General features: G+C 42.9%; 1 protein-coding gene across 3 annotated transcripts in view; it reads right to left on the bottom strand.

Annotated features, from left to right (window-relative positions):
• Positions 1 to 13,653, bottom strand: part of srgap2 (SLIT-ROBO Rho GTPase activating protein 2) — a 55,808-nt gene extending 42,155 nt beyond the window's left edge. For all 3 annotated transcript variants that reach the window (XM_075460701.1, XM_075460703.1, XM_075460702.1), the window contains exon 1: positions 13,101 to 13,653. In XM_075460701.1, the coding sequence (XP_075316816.1) occupies positions 13,101 to 13,167 (67 nt within the window). In that variant the 5' untranslated portion in view covers positions 13,168 to 13,653. The remainder of the gene's footprint in view (positions 1 to 13,100) is intronic.
• Between the last annotated feature and the right edge of the window lie 402 nt (positions 13,654 to 14,055).

Here is a 14,055-nt window from a genome sequence, read left to right as displayed (position 1 = left end):
TAACTCTTTGCTGGTCTAGATCTAAGATAGGCTTATGGCTGGGAGTGGATGTATAGTAAACAAACAGACCAACTAAGATGTTGTGATCGCCATGATTAAAAAAAAAAAAAAAAGAAAACAGGAGCCGGGAAGCCTCTTATCAACTTAATTCAAAAGAGAACATTTACAAAATATGCTTCAATAGATGTTAGGTTCAAACCATAAAGCTTATAATTCAGGTACGTTTTCCTGTCATTTAGTGTTTTAATCACCAGTCAATGTCTATGAATGCAGCTCAATGCAATACATAGACCAGCACTGTTCATAATCAACAACTAAGTTTATAACCACAGTTAGCATTCAAAACTCAGATGGCTTTGATAGATCTTGTTTGGACAGAATTTAAATGCGAGTCGGCTTTTAGAAAAAGTCTATGGTGGCTTTTTAGGCCAGCAGAATGCAAAAAAAAAAAAAAAAAAAAAAAAAAAAAAAAAAAAATTCTTAAAAAAGGTTCTAAAATTGAGCCCCGTCCCCTTTGAGGGCCAGAAGATCAGGACCTTTCAGAGTTGGTCGGCTTGTTTTATCACACGCATACAGAGATTTCCCCAGGTTCTCTGAATCTTTTAATGATCTCCCACTGTAAATCAAATTAACCCTAAAATGTTTTGGAACTTTAAATCGAGATCCAAGACTTAAACTATCTCACCATGTGGTTTGTCAGAGTAGTAAATCCCTCCTTGTATTTAGGCCAATTAACCTAATTAATTGTCAGACGTTGCACAAGGTGTTTGTTTAAAATCATACACCTTGTACAGTCTTTTGTTGCCCCGTCCCATCTTTTCTGAAATAATTTGCTAACAAACCTTAAAGTGAGTGTATATATCTAATCAAATCATTGCACCTTGTTTGCATTCACATTTTACACAGGGACAAAACTTTTTTGAATGAGCTCTTTGAAGCCGTTTTCATGGTTATTAGCAGAAGCTGCCTTTGCCGCACAGGCTTCCAGTGGTGTATAAACAACTCTCAGAGAACCACGGATGTACATACTGGACATGATGCAGAAACCTAAGTGCAGTGTGTTTTTTTGCAAATTGGATGATGACATGCATTTATGACCCGAGTTAGATTATATCAGACAACATGTTTATGGTCCTCTTTAGTTCTGCAATGAGTTTTATTGGCTGCTCTGATCCTGCGTTTGATGCTTCGATGCATGAAAACGCGGGTCAGTTCTTAATGAACTCCAAAACATGCTTCATTAGACACACCCAACACATATTTGCACAATTAACTAGCACATGGGATTATGTCTTTAAAAGGTTGCTGATAAAAAAAGTTTCTTAAGTAGACATTACAATAATCACACAACACAAACAAGACCACATGATTCCTGTTGGGTTATGTTCATGCTCTGGCTAAGTGCTATGGAATCCACCATTCCAGCCTGGGGAACTCTCTCCGCCACATTCCTCAGAGAGAACACCATCAGCACATGACAAGAGCCCCACTCACACTCCGTCACTTAGCCTGCCGCCTCCCACTGCAACCTTTACACACAGACAATGCCTGTGTGTATGTGCATATGTGTCATGGGCAGCAACCTTTAGCACTCCATACTAACCTCAGACTGAAAGAAATCATAGAGGAGGGCAGTGAGAGAGACAAGATTCGGTGAAAAAAAAAGAAAAAAAAGAGTGATGGGGGTCACAAGAACATGCTTGTGTCAAACAGCTATGCCACAAATGTGATGAAGTGATTGATGGGAAGGGTCTTTGTGTTAAAGCACATCCCCCTCTTAGAGCTTTATTCCTCTCTTTGTCAAAAATCTCCAATAGCCCAACACTTGGGACTCGTCTTTGCTCATTTCCAAGAGGAACCTCTTGGCCTCAACTTTCAGTTCAGCACAGGTCCAGGCAGAGGTTCAGTTCCCACTTCCTTCCTTTAGACAAAATGTAGCATACAGTGTATCATCTGTGTGGAAAGAACCTATCAGACCCCTTTCCTGTACGGGCCACTAAACAACAGGAATGAGCATGTGCGTGTGCATGCATGAGGGGCAGGATGTTCACATTTTCACTCTGTTGGAAGCACATGGACAGAGTCGGAATGTGTAGGGGGAGGAGGGTAACAGAGGGAGGGTCAGGGGATGGGCGAAGGCAGTAATCTGAGAGGGGTATCCCACAGTGCAGGCAGGCACATGGTCTTTACACACTACTCTGGGCTCAGAGCACAAGGAGAGAAAACACTGACAGAAAAGATTCTCCTATTGATCACAGGCCTGAATAGAGGAATACAATAGTCCCTGTTAGGGGTCATCACACCAAACTACTGACAATGCGCTTCCGATGACAATAACTAGATTTGACAGCGCTATTGCTTCACCTATAGAAAAACATCCAAAAGTGCGGCCCTACAGCCTATATCCATTTTTAAACCGCAATTAAATGCTCTAAAGCTCTGTGCAAATGTTAGTGTTAATCAACTGTGAAGGAAAAGTTTTTAGTAATGACTGAATGCCGCTGGAATCTGATCCATTAAAGGCTTCTCTGAACTTCCCCATGCCATCTAGTTCACTTTAGATACTTCTTGCTTTAGGAGACTTTCACAATTACCATCCGACTTGCGGTTGCATAATTGCCACTTGCACACATGCCTGAGTGCATGGAGATCCCTGTACGGGACAGGGCACATGGTGGGATATCTCAGGATGCTGCTTAAACAACCACCAGAAGAAAAAAAGCAGCACAGACTCGGCCGCTTCACAACCTGTCCTTTTAACCAACACATTTGGGATTTGTAACAACCAAACAACCTGAAAATAAGTGAACATTTAAGGAAATGTTGCTTTTACCTGTAGAGATATCTCCCGCCTCCATGGACATACATGCAAGTAAGACACAACTGATCTGTATCATCTATAAAGGTGATGGAGTGAACAAAATCCACTTTGGTTAAAACCATGAGTTTGTTTGATTTGATTGAGTGAAATACTAGTGAAAGTCTGATACAGTCGTTGTTTTTACGTTAACCTAGGCAAAGCAGCAATGTAGCTATATACATACATCAAAAAAGTCTGTAATTTCAGGGGCATGTTGACTCAGATCCACTGAAACAACGGGGCCTCCAGCATAACGCAGACAAAAAAAAGGACATCTGTGGCGAGGCAATTATGATTTATTGCACGGCTTTTGTACAGGTGGAAACTGTAACTGGTAACTCTGTGTGTGATTATCTTTAGTATCTTAGCTGCGAAGTTGTTGTCATAATTGCCACAAAGAGCCGGATTAGCGAGTGGGCAAAGTGTACCAAAACAAAGACTGTTTCTCTCGCGTTGAGTAGTAGTTGAGCACGTATCCCACATCCTAAGGACACACTTTAACATGCATGAGTGAAGAGCATATATAACTCTGTTCTTCACAACACAAGTCACTGTGGCAGTGCTCAGTGAGGCGCACATCAAGAGACATCATGCAGGTTGCTGCAGACACGTAAAAAGGCCTCAGGTATGCGTTTCTGCCTCCAGCCTCTGACAGCTCCAGTACAAAGTACCCCACATGTAAACCACATTTTCAGGGTGGGTTCATCCACACCAGCCAAAGCACCGTGCAGCAGTGGCATGTCGGTTCAACCCAAATGCAAAAATGCTGCTAGGAATTTAAAAGATCATTAATGTGCCTACAACCACGCCCTCTAACATATAGTGCTATGAAGATGAAGAGCAGTACATGAATGACGCACGTCCTTTGAAGGTGTGATTAACCCGGTTTGATCACATTCATGGAAATCTGCCATCAACTGTAAACTTTACAGAAACCTCCCAAACCTGCACACCACATGCACCGCCGGTGTCTTTGTCCCTCTTGATCCTTTCAGTTTTTTTATATATATAAAAAAATTATATAAAAAGTATTTCAAAATCGCTCCACTTGTAGGCCCAGTTCCATTTGATCCCTTGCCCATACCACCCTCATTCATGCCATGCCCTAGACCAAGTCAACTTTATTTTTATAGCACATTTCATACATCAGACGTAGATTCAATGTACTTAGAAGCCAATGAAAGCATCAATAAATACAGATAATTAACACAGAAATTAAACATTTCTGCAAAAAAAGACAAAAAAAAAAACATGTAAGACAATATACAGAATTGAAAGATAAGACTATTAAGGTTTTAAAACAAAAGGGAGTCCACATTCTCTTTGGGACAGAGGAAGTGAGCAAAGTGATCAGGTTACGTGGCGCCGTAAACTTTCGTTTTTAAAAAGGCACATTTCAAACAGGGCATCATCAAGACATATTCTGATTCATGTGTTCACGGTGAATGCATGGTTTTTGTATATCACAAATAGATATTAATCCAACACAAACGGTCTCAATTGACAACAAAATCAGTTTGCAGTCTGTCATACATCAGCATTCCCAGGTGTTGAAGATGTTTTTTGTTTTTCTAGATTTACTGCTGACAACCACAATAGCAACAATTTCTTTATCTGCTAAACGACGCATTCGCTTCTTGGGCATCCAATTCAGCAGGTGGAATATTTCAACCATTAATCTTAGTAACTCTGTTTCAGAGGCCAAAGGGAAAGTCAAAATTGAGGAGCAGGGGTAGCACTAAGACATGGGTTTACACCAGAGTTTACTACACCCAAACTCAAACAGCATCCAGTCATTTTTATTTTTTCAAACCAGGTTGTGACAAGAGTCCAGTAAATGAATCATCCCTTTAAGATATATATATATATATATATAAAAAAAAAAGTCTTTGTTGATTTTGGCATGCATTGTCTGTTCACAGAGTTTTCCTCATCTGTACACACCAAGTCCTCTTCTAATGACTTTTTGGGTGAAGTTTAATCTCCACATCTACTTCCCGCTCCTGCATAACCGCCTAGCTGTGACTTCAATGTAACCTTCAGCTATGGTTAAAAGGGTTAGCAGTGCACGCACCCAAACACAGTAATATGCTTTGGTTTCAGTCGAGTTTATGTATCTGGTTTAGGTGTGAGGTGATGAGACATCAGGGGACTGAAGATGGAAAGAGGTTTTTTTTTCTGCTTACAGGATCGGAGAGCAGGGGATGCTCCCCTTCTGGGTGCGTGTCATGTTTTTTTTTTTTTCCTCCAATCACTACACCGTGGATATGGAAGGCAAGTGTGTTTACCGTGGGAAAGAAAACTGCATAAAAGTGGATTTGAAGTAGAGGTAGGACTCAGCACTTTAAACGAGCCTCAATAAGCCTGCAAGAAATACTGCGGGGAAAACGGGGAGAGGGTTGAACTAGAGCAGCTCTGATGCTGGGAACAACTAAAATAGAACTGGTACATACACATAGCAACAAGGGGAGAACACGGTGTTCTCGCACTTGAATATATAGAAGAAAAGAGAAAGCAGGAGGCTGAGTGTGTGTGTGTGTGTGTGTGTGTAAGTGATGCAGATTCAGCTGAGAAGAGGTGATGAATGGACTCATTAAAACAGCATTAAGAGAGGTGTGAACCTGAATAGAGAGTGCCACTGTGCTGTGACTGGTCTGTTCCAACACAGAAAAGCTTGTCACAAAGCTGAAATTCTCTCCTTGGTACCAGCACATCTTGTCTACCCTCTGCTACTTATTTACAGGGTTTAAAAAGCCACCTCAGGCTTTCGAAAAACATCAAGCTTCAAATATTAATGACAGCAGGTCGTATCATTTTCAGGCAACATCAGCAGCAATTCAGATTTTCATCTCCTCGGATAGCACTTTGTCTCATGGCCCACACATGCATGGCATACCACCCCGCAGCCAGAGGGAGACGAGGAAATAGCAGTGACACGGTGGAGGAAGAACGCAATAAAGAAAGAAGGAATAATGGGACTGGAGGAGAGCAAATAAAAAGAATAGCAATCCAAAGGAAGACCTTAAAAAGAAAACGGTCTGAGGGTTCGAAATGGAACCAAAGGGTGTGTATGTGTATACTGCTAACCTAATTAGTCAGGCCCTACAGGGGAGGTAAATCTACATTATTCTTCCTCATTTCCCTCTGCTCCTCACAAACCCAGAAAAAAAAAATGGGGCAATTCAGTAACCCTAGCAACCAACTGTGCCTACGTGCCGATAAAACCTGCTGATGGAGGGGGAAGGAGGGAGGAAGAGACGGAGATAAGGCCACCAGAAGTATACTATACACATATTGAACTGAGCTAATAGATGCTTTATTCACACCTGTATACCTCTTTAAAACCAGGCCTCCGATTGCATGTTTCCCAGCTCCCTCCTCCTCTCTCCCCACTCTTTTTTTCTCTCCTTGGTTAGAGCCCTTGCTATTTCTCCTCTTGCACTCTGGCTGTTCAAACACAACCTGTTTCCTCTAGCGCCCCTTGGGAGCATTATCCAACCCTTCTACCGTTGTGTTTTCTCTCCTTTCTTTCTTTCCGCCTCTCTCCTATTTATTTGCAGCTGGGTAACTGTTCTCCTATTGATTGTTTTACAGAGGATGTGACCGGGCTTCGTCTCAGTCCAGCTCGGCTTTATATAGATCTCTGCGTTTTCAAAGATGTTCTCAGCAACACACACATGCAAACATCCTCTCTCTCCGCTGGTAGTAAATCCGTGTCCGGTGGAGAGGCTCCTGCATGCACACATGATACGTGTCACATTTGCTGTAATCATAAAGTGATGATTATAGGTTTGGGCTGTCATGGGAGGTGCGCTCCAAAACAAGTGTCATATTTCATGACAAGTGACACACACAATTACAGTAACAATGAGAGAGTGAGAAAAATAGGGGGTAAGGATAGAGAAAGGCAAAAACAGAGAATCCGAAGTGAGGACCAACACTTTTCATAAAGGTTTAATGGGTCACTGGATGTAGGTTGATAGGACAAAAAAAAAAAAAAAAAAAAAAAAAAAGACAGATTCATGGCAAAATTGACTAATGGAAAGTGTGAGCAAGTTTTGATTATGTTTTCCTAAATAAAGGTTTGCTCTGTTTCATTTCTCAAAAATATACAATGCTGCAATATTAAAATCATACAAAAATGAGGGAAGATTTGAGCCACAATGCCCACACGCCCACATATACAAACACAGGCATGTGGTAACTTCTTCTCCACCGCAACACTGTTCATCTTCATTAACTCACAAAAAAAACAAAAAACAACTGTCTCCGGGGAATGTGACGGTTGACATTATGCAAAATAAAAACCCACAGCAGGTAAAAACAAGGCTACCAGGCTGCAGGGGTGTGTGCGTGCCTGTGTGTGTTTGCATCCGAGTATGAGTTGTGCGTGGACAAATGTGGGTTTTGTGGATTTCAAAATGTTAGTGCAAGAGGCGACCTGGATCTACAAATCAGGTTCCCACGGGTGCACATAAACACACACTACTTCTACATCAAAGCATGAGCACCTGAGAAAAGGGAGGGGGGATTCCAACCAATCCCAGCAGGCCTCAGTGCAGTAGGATTGGGGGTTGCAGCCAAAGTGTCAGGATGAGCCAACGAGGGGCCGACGAAACATCTGTTAACCAATCAGAGCATCCGGAACATCTGCCACCAGTGTACAGTTCAGCGGATGAACTCTGACCTTATCCCACTTGGCTTCACTGGCTGCCCTTTTCTTCTCTACACAATTATTTCTCATTCGCTTATGTTTTCTTTCAGTTTTCTTTCATTTTTCTGTCACTTACAGAAATGAGCTGTTTGCCTCTAGAGCAGAGCAGGAGTAGACATCTTACTAGCTCAGCACTGAGTTAGTAAATTTAATGCAGTGTTTTCTTTCAGGTGCCGCAGTAAACTGTCATATCGAACAGCAGAGAATAAGAGGCAAGCAGGCAAAGGGAACAGGAAATCAATGAGAATTTTCAGCCATGTTGTGCATGATGCTGACACAGCACCAGGCAACTGTTACCGAGCGTGCACACACACACACACACACACACACACACACACACACAGAAAACTTAAAGGACAGAAGACACCTGGTTAAGAACACAGAACATTGCTCCATTGTGACACACAGACTAGAGAATGTATCCGTCTCTGTACCTGTACTGAAAGAGGCAAGCGGAGTAACTGCAGAACAAAAAAAATAAAAAGCTTCACACACCAGTTTAGGAACAGTTGCACTGTGTGTGTTATGTGGGAGGCAGTTGATTCCCTTTGACCAAACACAAAGCAGTGGGCCTAAACAGGAAGCTTCACACACTCCAGTATGATCCATGTGTGTTCCATTTTCACACAAACATCCTTCCTGAGTGACTATTTTGAGCTCCGTCAGCATTTTCATTCAGCACACAATACAACCCTCACATGCAGGACCCTGCTGCCTAATTAACCAACACACTCCGACAGACGATCACACACACACACACACACACACACACACACACACACCCCTGTGCAGTGGGTAAACAGAATCATTTGGAGTTGTGTGATTGACTCGTGGTTGACAATTACACCAATAAGTCGCCTAAAACTGCCTCTAAATGATTAGCATCTCACATACCTCCCACCACACATGACTGATATGAAGGTCAGTGTTTCAATAAGGTTGCATACCTTTCACTTCCTGTTTTTTCTCTATTCCCTCTTCCTCTCACTGCATTACAGCTGGTGAGAAACTCACCGAGCCTTTTGCATTATCCCCCATTCCTTCTGTTAAAATGATGAAAAATCAGCTGACCGTTTACTCACAATCAGAAACAGAGGCACAACCACAGAGTGTCACACAAAACAAAAGAGACGGATCCACAATCCTGAACTCTGTCGCCACTTTTCCCATTGTGTGTTGGTGAAAGCAGCCATTTACCCTAAATCATACGTTTCTCTAGCTTCCTTGTAAACACGGAGCTTAGCAGTGCACACGTAAGCAGTCGCAGTTTTCGGTTTACTGCCACAGGCACTCCTCCCTCATCAGGAAGACAGATCAACGTCATCTGTGCACAGCTGAATGAGTTTATTAGCCAGTTTGGACAATCACAACAGTCTATAGCCTTTTGAAGATTCTGCCTGTGCACGCTTCATCATGGGTGTTTAGTGGCATGAAGAATAAAAGTCAACGGTTACTCAAGCATCACCAGTCAGCATAGCCGTTCACATACTTTCTGTATTTTACTGTCTTAGTCCTCAAAAGACAGTAATCAATGCACGTTATCAGAGGCAACAAACACATGTGAACATTCCCAGAATGCCCCTCCAACACGGGCAGATGCTGAAGTTCCGGGCAAAAATAGGACTAGAAAAACAAAACATGTCAAATATTTTTAAAGACTCAGCACTTCTTAGTTTTCCACAAAGATGTTTCCCAAGGCCTGAGTTAAAACCCTGAAATAATGTGGGAAGTTTGCTGAGTGGAAAGAGAGGGATGTCAGATAGCCATTAGACCAGAGTGCTTTTAGAAAGTCTCCAAATTACTTTGTGAGATGCTCAGCAGCATTTTTCTAAATGCACATCTAATGACCATCTTTTGTTTACCTGTCAGCACGCTCGCAACAATTCCCGCAGAATAAGCGATGTCCCAATCCGAATCTCAAAACATTTTAGTGGGGTCTTGATCAAGGTGTTTACGAGTTATGGCACTTTACCAACATGTCTGCTGTGTGGAAATATTTGAAAGTGGAAATTGAGTACAACCACTTCCAGTGTCTGCAATTTGAGCATTTTCATTCGAGCAGCTCCATTTGGTGCAACCGACTTAAGTCAAGTTCAAACCATAAACTGAATCCATCAGGTTCACTCAGGTATGTTGGGCTAAGGGTCCTTTGAGGTAACACACACTGAACAAAACTGTAAAGAGAAGAGAGAAGTTTCCATAGGACAGTGATTCTCCTGGATGACAAGATCCTCGTTGTGATGAAATCACGGCTTTTCAACGTGCTTTGGAGCATTTGGAGCCACGGCACAGCCCGCACTCCAACACGGCACCACCTCAGCTGTCTAAAAATGATCACCACCACCTATGAGGTGCTGTATCTGATGCTACTGGCTTTACTACAGACATTTGTGGAGTTTACGTATTGGCCTGATGTCATTGCTTCACTGCACACTGGTTTGATTTCTCATTTGATCAAAAACGCATGCATGCCCAGCCGTATGTGGGTTTCGTACTGAGCAGAGCACTTAAAGTAAGCTAAAGACAGACAAACTGCATGTCATAATGCAAGAAATATGAAACAAGTGATGGATGATAAGGGGTTCGGAGCATGGACTGCACACACACACACATACATACTTCATGCTGGCGGTACACGAGGGTCTACTCTCCCAGTTGGTCGTTTTCTCACTGCATTGCAGAGCTACTGAGGTGTCGAGCTTACATACGGCACCGATTTTAATAACTTTAATATACACACAGTGTTTCATTTGAAACTGCGTGCTTTAGGAAAATAGGTAGGTATCAGACACTCAACCTTTTATAAAATCTTGAGCGGGACATCCCTCGACAGCTTTCCGGATTCAGTAAAAATCTTCAGAACATTGTGGAGTAAAAATGGTGGATTGTGATGTCTTCCCTTTACCATTTCAAGTATGTTTACCTCTGTATCTGTGCCACACAAGACCAGTCACATTAGGTTGATTACAAAATGTAAAAGTTAAGCTGTCACAACCTAAGTCTTCGAGCTTAAAACAAACAAGATGAGGTTAAACTGATAAAAATGATGCACGAGTATACAAGTATTTTGAGAGTAGTACGACGGTTCAACAACATAATTGTGTGGCGCTACGGGAAGGATGGCAGGAGTGTTGCGTCTGAAAAATACATCAGAATAAACATTGCTCGCTAATATGCCGAGGAAGGATCTTAAATACTCTGGAGGAATACATTCTTAAGGTGCTTGATTTACAGTGTCGAGCCTATCGGTATGAATATGTGGATGTTATTGCAGCTCCCTCTCCTGCTGCACAGCCCTGACTGTTATCCACGGGAAGATTAACGTCTATCTTCCCCATGATGCCGCTGCGTATGGCTGCAGCATGCAAAGTCTAGTCTTGCTGTCTAATTACAGCAGAGACACTCAGGTATGCATGAGTCCTTCTCAGCTGGCTGGAGTGAAACAGCAGAGTGGATCTGTAAAAGACCAAAAAGAGACTGAAGTATGACGTTCAGTTGCTTTGTGTATTGCTCTCTTATAATCTATATTACAGAATCCCTAACAGCAGTGCCAGATGTACAACATCTGGAGACATCTCTGTACGGGACACACACACACACACACACACACACACACTCGTACACCTAAAACAACTATGTAGAAACACAGGGTCATTCTTTCACCTGTTTATTCCCAAAAAAAACGAAGACAGTGTGTGGAAAAAATGTGCGGTCAAAGAGAGGAGAGAAGAGGCTGCACAATATAGCTGTTCACTGGGGAGCAGTGAAGTAACTGACAGATAGAAATCAATGCAGAGGGTCGATGGACAAACATTAAGTCCACATTCTGACAAACATGGCTGACAGCTCTCACAATGCAGCACCGATAGAAAGCCTTTACACGGGCTGCGAAGCATAAACGGCAGTCTGAAGGGAGATTGAGACAACAGCATTAATGTCATTGTGGTGAGAGGCAGAGAAGTTTTTCAACTGGCGTGTAAACCAATGGGAAGAGATGATCGAGACGAGGGTACCAGTGGGACAAGTTGAGTTACCTCTGGAACTGACATCAATGCTTGTTTGAAAATACCTGGACAGAGTAGAGAAGCAACACATTCTAACTCAGGGAATGAGGGCATCAAGGAAAACTTGATTTATAATTTGGTGGATATCAAATTGACCTCAATTACATAGTGCGGCCTTTGCAGTCAGAGGATCTCAAGGCAAAAAAAAAAAATTAAAAAAAAAATCACATTTGAACATATTCTGAAATAAAATATACAGCAATGTCATGAGTTCCAGGATTTATTCAAACTAATCCAATGGACAAAATGTGTTTGGATTCAGTTTACGCGTCTCTGTGGCCTATCCGTTTAATAATCTTTCATCACTCATCTTCATGGTAAAACCAGAAATTCCAGTTTAACAACTTCACAATTTGCACGCCTCTCCACCACCACTTCATTCCTGAGACAAAGTCGCAGTGGGCAGCAGCACTACGGGCGGTCGGGGGTGCCCTAATGTGACCGGGACGATGGCCGGTTGAATTGCTCCAGAATGGAATGTTATCAGGTGATCTGGCACCGCAGCAGCAGCAGCGCAAACATGCTGCTCACTTTGAGGATAATATCCTGCCCGCCCTCTTCTGCCCCCCACTCCTTCCAGGTACCTCTGCTTTCACCCCCCTTGATCTCCAGATTGACGTACGAAACGCATTACCCCATAGATCTGATAAGCCTCACAAAACCAATCCACTGTACCTGCCTGGAGACAGAAAAATCCACTCACACCCATCAGTCTGCAAACAGTTAACAATCTGAACGCCCCCTTTTATAATAACTCCAATCTGCCGCCCCCCTCCTCGCACACGGGTTGGTCTCCCCTGCCCTTGAGGCCCCTGTGAACTGTGATCAATGAGCAAGCCTTTTTTTACAAATTGATCATTTAATTGCAATCTGCTTTTCACGCATGAACGAGCGGCAGCGCAGACCAGCTGCACAGACACGCAGGAGACAGAGAGGGGAAGAAAACGCCCTGCCCTGCTCTGTGTCGAAATCCCAGCCTCCCGGATCGTCTACACAACGTACACACTTCACCTTCACCTACGCTTTTTTCGTTTTTGAGACTGTTGAAGCCACATCTGGACATCACTGCAGATTTCTGCGCTTTTTTTTCTCCCCCCACTGTCTTTGTTAGCCATTCACGCGCTGCCTCACAGTGAAGCGATCACACGCTTTAAGACATCATGATGTTCTATTCATGGTTGCAATTATTTAAATATTAGTGACCTGCCACGTCCGCATAATGACAATTAACCTTCACAAATGGTTGGTGAAGTACAAAAGCAAGCGTAACCCCTTACGCATGAAAGGAGAGGTGAGGCTGCAGGGGTGGTGGGGGGGGGGGGAGAAAAAAAAATAAAGAATTCATGCAATCCACTAAATCAAGGATATCACACGACGTATCAAGAGAAGCACAGATTTAACGCCATATCGGCCCTGCACGCGTTGTCCCTGGACGGGAGAGAGCCATTTAAAAAGTTTTTACCTTTAACTTGAGTTTCATATTCGGCCACAATCTCCTTGTCCTTTCGGAATTTCGCTGGAGACGTCATGGCTAAGTTTGGAGATCAAACCGCTTGTCCTCGTTGTGAAGTCAATTTTCTCTCAACTGCTCAGTAAAGCAAACGTGGATGAAAGGAAAAGCCTCCCTGGAACCGGCTTTGACGAGAAAAAGAGAAGCCAGATGAGAGATTGCAGTTCCTCAGTGTGCCCGTGGGTCTGTATTGTCTCCTTGCCTCTGCTCACTCAGGGCGCATTGTGAGTTTGGCGCTGCTGCTGCTGCTGCTGCTAGTGGTGCTGTATCCGCCGCCGCGCCTCACCGCCTCCTCAAAACCGGTTATGGAGCAAACAGCTTCAAGTGAGAGGAGAGTCATTCCCTTCTCAAAAATAAAAAAAAATAAATAAATAAATAAAAAAAAATCAAACCCAAACAATTATACTAGGCTTACACAAAAGTTATTTTGCGGTTTTTTTTTTTAAAAGAAAAACCTTCTTAGAGACCGTCTCGTGGTTGCCAGTCCGCCTGTCTGAACTAAACTACTCCTTTCTTCCCCCCCTCCTGAAGTGAGAGAGAGGAAACCAAGTGGTGATGGAGTGGATGGAGGCTGGTCAGTCCCAGTGCGCAGGACAGGCGTGTATGCATACATGGGTAATGTTTATTTGGGTGCACAAACCTCCAAAGAAACTCTTCTGGAGTGTGTGTCCTGTTCGCACAGGTGAGTTTCGTTTAAATGACTGACAGAGAAAGCATCACCAACGGACAAATAAACTGAACAACTATAATAATGTCATTTTTACATAACACTGTTTGGGTTAACATGTCAGCTGAAATGGTGGCAGTTGGCAGCAATTGGTTTAAAAATCCATTTTAACGTCTCAGTTGCGTTAAGACTGATTACTGGATACCACTACAAACTCCTAAAGACACCCCCATGTTTATG

This window comes from Odontesthes bonariensis, chromosome 3 (genome assembly GCF_027942865.1).
Source record: "Odontesthes bonariensis isolate fOdoBon6 chromosome 3, fOdoBon6.hap1, whole genome shotgun sequence".
Classification (NCBI taxonomy): domain Eukaryota; kingdom Metazoa; phylum Chordata; class Actinopteri; order Atheriniformes; family Atherinopsidae; genus Odontesthes; species Odontesthes bonariensis.
The sequence above is the reverse complement of the archived record's forward strand: the minus strand, read 5'-3'. Positions and strand labels throughout refer to the sequence as shown.